The sequence below is a fragment of the Orycteropus afer genome, unplaced genomic scaffold, assembly GCF_000298275.1.
Source record: "Orycteropus afer afer isolate SDZICR_OR568_19922 unplaced genomic scaffold, OryAfe1.0 scaffold00069, whole genome shotgun sequence".
Taxonomy (NCBI): Eukaryota; Metazoa; Chordata; class Mammalia; order Tubulidentata; family Orycteropodidae; genus Orycteropus; species Orycteropus afer.
Window position 1 is genome coordinate 9,162,285 of NW_006921656.1, and position 5,550 is coordinate 9,167,834.

At 47.7% G+C, this 5,550-nt stretch overlaps 1 protein-coding gene across 1 annotated transcript in view; it reads right to left on the minus strand.

Annotated features, from left to right (window-relative positions):
* TG (thyroglobulin) overlaps positions 1-5,550 on the minus strand; it is a 243,257-nt gene that overhangs the window by 119,990 nt on the left and 117,717 nt on the right. The window contains exon 37 of the mRNA XM_007940540.1: positions 1,110-1,244. Within this exon, the coding sequence (XP_007938731.1) occupies positions 1,110-1,244 (135 nt within the window). The remainder of the gene's footprint in view (positions 1-1,109; positions 1,245-5,550) is intronic.

Below are 5,550 nucleotides of genomic sequence, written 5' to 3' on the forward strand. Positions count from 1 at the left end.
TGTGCCAGGGGTTGGGAGTAAAATAGTGGTGGTAGGGAACCCAATATTGCCATCAATCTATTTTCCACACAAAAGTTATATTTCTGTCTATTTAATTGATAAATGTGCCTTTGTCATTCTCCTGCTTAAAACACTTCCATGGATCCCCAATTGCACTCAAAATTATGTCATATAAGATAAGGTCTTCCATGCTCCAACCCTTGCTTTCCTCTACAGCCTCATCTCCCTCTGTCCCCCTCTGCTTCTTCTGCCTTCCACATATTAACCACCATGTTATGGTGATTAAGGACAAGCCCTTTCACATGTGTGTCAGGACTGCACTAGATAATTCAAATGATTCACAGCATTCAGGGTATTCAGTACTGAGAGAATCTCTGAAAGTAGTGATGCTGAATTTGCTTGGGCAAGTTATGCACTGCTTAAAGGCCCAATTCACTGTCCAATCTGTGAATGGTGCCACTCAGAGTTGTGCAGTGCACCACTGTGCATCTGCATATCATGGTCCTGTCTACACCATAGCCATACTTTTTGCATGTTGTTATCAACCTTGTAAAAGAGTAGACTCATGGAATCTCAGAATTAGAGGCATGTAATGTCATCTAAGCTCAGCCTCATGCAGAATCTAGAAGTCTGTAGAACATTATTTTCAAGTGGTCACCTAGCCTTTGTTTAGATACCACCAGTGACTAGAAGCCCTCTGATGGTCATATGCGTCTGTAAACAGATTTGTCTGTTGGAAAGTTCTTCATATTCAACAAAAACGTCTCCTGAAATCTGGTTCTACCCTCCCACACCCGCTTCATCCCACAAGCCTGGCTAGACAAGTGTAATTCCTCCTCACTATGATGGCCCACCCATTATCTGAGGACAGCATCAGGGCTTCCACACATCTCTGTCTCTCACAAACCCCTGGATCCTTCCTATACTCTTCCTTTGACCCAGCTTAGTGACCGCTTACTTGCCGCCTGGCTTATCTCCTTGGAGACCTTGACTACAGACCTACTCTGGGGTGAAGTGGGTGCTACAGAGGAGGCCCAGGCACTCCAGGTTATCTTGGGCTCTCACATATGTGTGTCAGTCACCCTTCCAAGAGGAGGAAACTCCCTTACCCAATAAACAGAGGTCTCGGGCAGCCGAGAAGTCCCTGGTGGCAGCAGTGCTGATGTGGGCAACGTCAAAGTGCCGGGTGGATGGATCAACAGTGACTGAAGAGAGGGCTATGGGCTGCCACATGTCCAGAGAGACTAGGAGAGAAAGCAGGGGACCATCACACACAGATTACACTTGTGCATAATGAAATGTCCTTGAAATGGATTGAATTGTATCCCCTTAAAATATGTGTCTACTTGGCTGGGCCATGATGTTCAGCAGTTGGTAGTTATGTAATGGTGTCACGTGGCAGTTACATAATGATGTAAACATTTCCATGTGATCTGATGTGATCAGCCTGATCCAATGTGAGGGCAATAGGGTGGGATGTAACACCCTTAATCAGGTCACAGGGTGGTTCTGATAAAAGGAGGGTTTGCTGGGATTGGCCTATATCACCTTTTCTCCTGTAAGAGATAAAAGGAGAGAGAAGGGATCAGAAAGGGAGGAACCTGACTACCACCAAGAAAGAAGAGCCAGAAGCAGAGCTTGTCATCTGGACCCAGGCTACCTGCACTATAAACCTCCTAGACCCATGATAAGGTTGATACTAAGACACATGGAGATCTCCAAGAGACACCAGAGCCACAGATGTTGAAAGGAGACAGGACCTTTCCCTAGGGCCCACACAGAGAGAATGCCTTCTCCTAGAGCTGGCATCTTGAATTTGGACTTCTAGCCTCCTAAATTGTGAGAGAATAAATTTCTGTTTGTTAAAGCACCCACTTGTGGTAGCTCTGTTATAGTAGCACTAGACATCTAAGACAGTTCCAAAGGCAACCTCAGGGACATCCTCCACATTATTTCCTGCGATTATTCATTTCTCCATCTTTCCAGTCTATGTGTTACCAACTGCTTATCAGCCAAGCCCTGTGTCCAGGCCTAGGGATGCAAAGGTAGAAAATGATAATAATAAATAAACTGTGGCTGTCTTCCTTAAGCAGTCCACAGGAAAACAGAAGAGAAGTTGTGAAGGAAGTCATTATAATACAGTTGTTACAATGCAATCATTAGAATTTTACTATGATGACTGAGAATAACAGACTTATCCCCTCTAACAATGTAGAATTGTTTTTGGGTCTTGCCCTAATCTCCAAGCTCATTGAGGGGAAAGGCCCAGTGCTCTCTGCAGTGGACACTGTGGTATGCTGCCCAGGCCTCCTTTCTGAACCAAGAGTCTCATTTCCCCAGTTGGTGGTGGTGGCTGATGGGTGGCAGTTGAATCCCTCTCCAGGATTTGCCTTTGGTCTAGGAAAGCTGATTCTTCTCTCTAAGAGCAGCCCCCATCTAACAACTGGTGGGTAAGAGATGGCATTACGGCCAAGCACTCGGCTACTAACTGAAAGGTGGTGGCTTCAACCCAGCTAGTGGCTCCACAGGAGAAAGATCTGGAGAACTGGCAATCTGCTCTTGTAAACATTACAGCCTTGACAACCCTATCAGGCAGTTCAACTCTCACATGGATCCCTGTGGGTCAAAAATCAACTAAACAGCACTTAACAACAATAACAAATAAAGGTTTGGCCCCTTTGTCTCAAGACAGGACAACTATGTAGGGCCATCCCAGCTTCAGAGCTCAGGGATGGGTTGAGGCCACTGTCATTTCACTGAAGTTCTTCTTCTCCCTGTGCCTAATCTGCCCACTCACACTCTTCCTCACAGGTAGTGTTACTGAGAGTATGCCACACTAAACTTCCTGCATGCAACTCTCCATCACAGGGTCTGTTTCCTGGGAAACCTCACCTACTACATCTTCCTTTAAAGGTGAAGAAAATGGGGCACAGAGAGGTTAAAATGTGTGTCGAAGGTCAGTGGTGGAATGAAATTGAAACTAGGTCTTTCCATGTGTTTAGACCGTGCCCTTCGAGGGCTCCACCAGGCTTTCTCTGAAAGCCTGGGACATAGGTCATGGCTGTCCCCACAAGAGGGACGGAGACAAGGTATAGCAGGCAGGGGAGGTGGCTTAGGCAAAGAGGAAGAGATCTAGGCCACCGTGTGCCTGGTGGAGGCAGGCTGTGTGTCCCTGTGAGGGCAGAAGAGAAGCTGAAAAGGGCTTCAGTTTCCATGACACAGCAGGCCTGTGGGTCTAGGGCAAAAGGTGTATCCTACTGTCCTGATATAACACTACTGTTATTGTGTGCTATCAAGTCAATTCCAACTCATAGCAGCCCTATAGGACAGAGTAGAAATGTTGCTACTGCCCTATATGGTTTCCTAGGCTGTAAGCTTTATAGAAAAGCCCTGGTGGCACAGGGGTTAAGCTCCAAGCTGCTAACCAAAAGACCAATGGTTTGAATCCACCAGCTGCTCTGTGAAAGAAAGATGAGACAGTCTGCTTCCATAAAGATTTACAGCTGTAGAAACTCTACAAGGCAGCTCTATTCCATCATATAGGGTCACTATGAGTTGCCATTGACTTGATGGCATTGGGGTTTTTTAATCTTTATGGAAGAAGGTCATCAGATCTTTGCTCCTGCCAAGCCACTGATGGATGAGAACCGCTGACCTTTCAGTTATCTGCTCATCACTTAACCAGTGTGTCACCAAGGCTCCTAGAAATAATACTTAAGAGGGCAAAATGCTTCTCCCAGTGCAGCCCTCCATGCTCCTTCAGGAGTGCCCACTCGAGATGCCCCCTGAGAGGGGTTTGGTGGGCACATCATCCATAGACAGACAATGCATGGGGTAAATCCTTTTTTCTTTTTTTTTACCTTTGTCTTTGATGCTTTTTCTAGAAGACCACAGTCATTTCCCCTTTTAATAAACACTGTCAACATTTACCTTGTGCTTGCCAAACACTATGGCAATCTTAGCTGCAGTGCTTTACAGATCTTGGACAGCAAGTCCGCATCATTATCACCCTGGACCCCTGAAGCACCCACGTGAGAGCAAGGGTAGGGGCTCTGCACGAGTGAGGGGTAGAGCCGGAGAGCCTCTACGACCTGACTGAGGATACCAGGCTGGAAAGCGACCACCAGACCAGGAAGAGAATCGGCCTCTTGGTGCAAAGTCAACATTCCCCCTTGCCTCTGAGTCTCCTCTCTAGCTGAGCCCACTGTCCAGAGAAGTCCCCGCAGCTTTGGAGAGGTAAGGACCTGTCCTTTACATCACCATGCCCTTAGCTATATAGGGAAGCCTGCCATTTTGACCTCAAACCTGTCTTTGGCAATGAGAGCATGGGGGGTGGGGGTCACTACAATTAGAAAGGTAAATAAAGCAGCAAACTAACACAGCACCCTGGCTTTATCAAATTAAACGAGGGGCACAGTTCATCCAGGGAAGTCATCAGACGAACATTGGCTCAGCAGGGGAGGTGAACTGCACCTCTGGTTGCCGCATCATAATGGCTGCACTGGGCTCTTTTCTGGAGCGCTGAGACCAACCTCAGAAGCACCAGCACCGTCCTTCTGAACTTGGACCTGCTTTCACTGCAAGAGACTCCGGGCTTTCGCTTTTTTAAGCATTTCACCACAGATTGCTATTTTCATGGTCAATACAAGTGGAAATTTTGCAACACAACCAAATGGAGCTGCGGGTAGCTGACAAGGACCTGTGGTTTTAGAGAAGGATTAGGATGGGGTTTCAGGACCAGACTTGCCAATTATGGGCTTAAAATGGAAGCCTTGGCCACCTTCCAGTTTGGGTTGATGTCTGAGAAATGCTACAATTGAAGGTTGATTTTCATCTCCAAAGTAGAGCCAGCTCATCTGCTGCCATCCCAGGGCCTAGAGCCAAGTCCCTGGGGCACCTTCCACCTGTGCCTCTCCCCCACCTGCACGGATGAGACGTTGCTGTTATGAAGAACCCAACATCAGGCATCTGATGGCAAAAAATCTGATGTCAGGCATCTGCTGACAATTCTGAAAATAAACTCTCTGTGACTGCAAAAGCGTGATTAGGCATGAACGCTGGGAGGGTCCTGGTAGCATTCCATAAGACTTTACTATTAGCCAGGACACCTGCAACACTACTGCACTTAGTGCTCACGATAATCCAGGTGTGCCCAGCATGACTGTCCTCATCTCACAGAGAAGGAAACTGAGGACTTGGAGTCAGGCGTCTGAGGGCTTAGCTGATAAGGGATGGTGCTGGGGCTTGAGCCCATGGTTGACCACAGTTCTGGACCTCCTGCATGTGGATGATGGTCATGGTGCTTCCAGAGCCTGGTTTCAGATGCCACCAGCGTGGCACAGACTGTGCTCTTGACCACTCTGCTGTGTGGCAGCCTGGGAGGGCCTCAACAAGGGGGTGGGGGGGGGAGGCTGACATCAGTCTTCCATCTGAAAACAGCCACACTGCTTCCCCCACAACCTCAACCCTCCAGCGTTGGTGGCCAGGCACTGCCTGCTCCTGGTGGCCCTTTCAAACCATGAAGACTTCTAAGTATGGGATGGTTTGTTA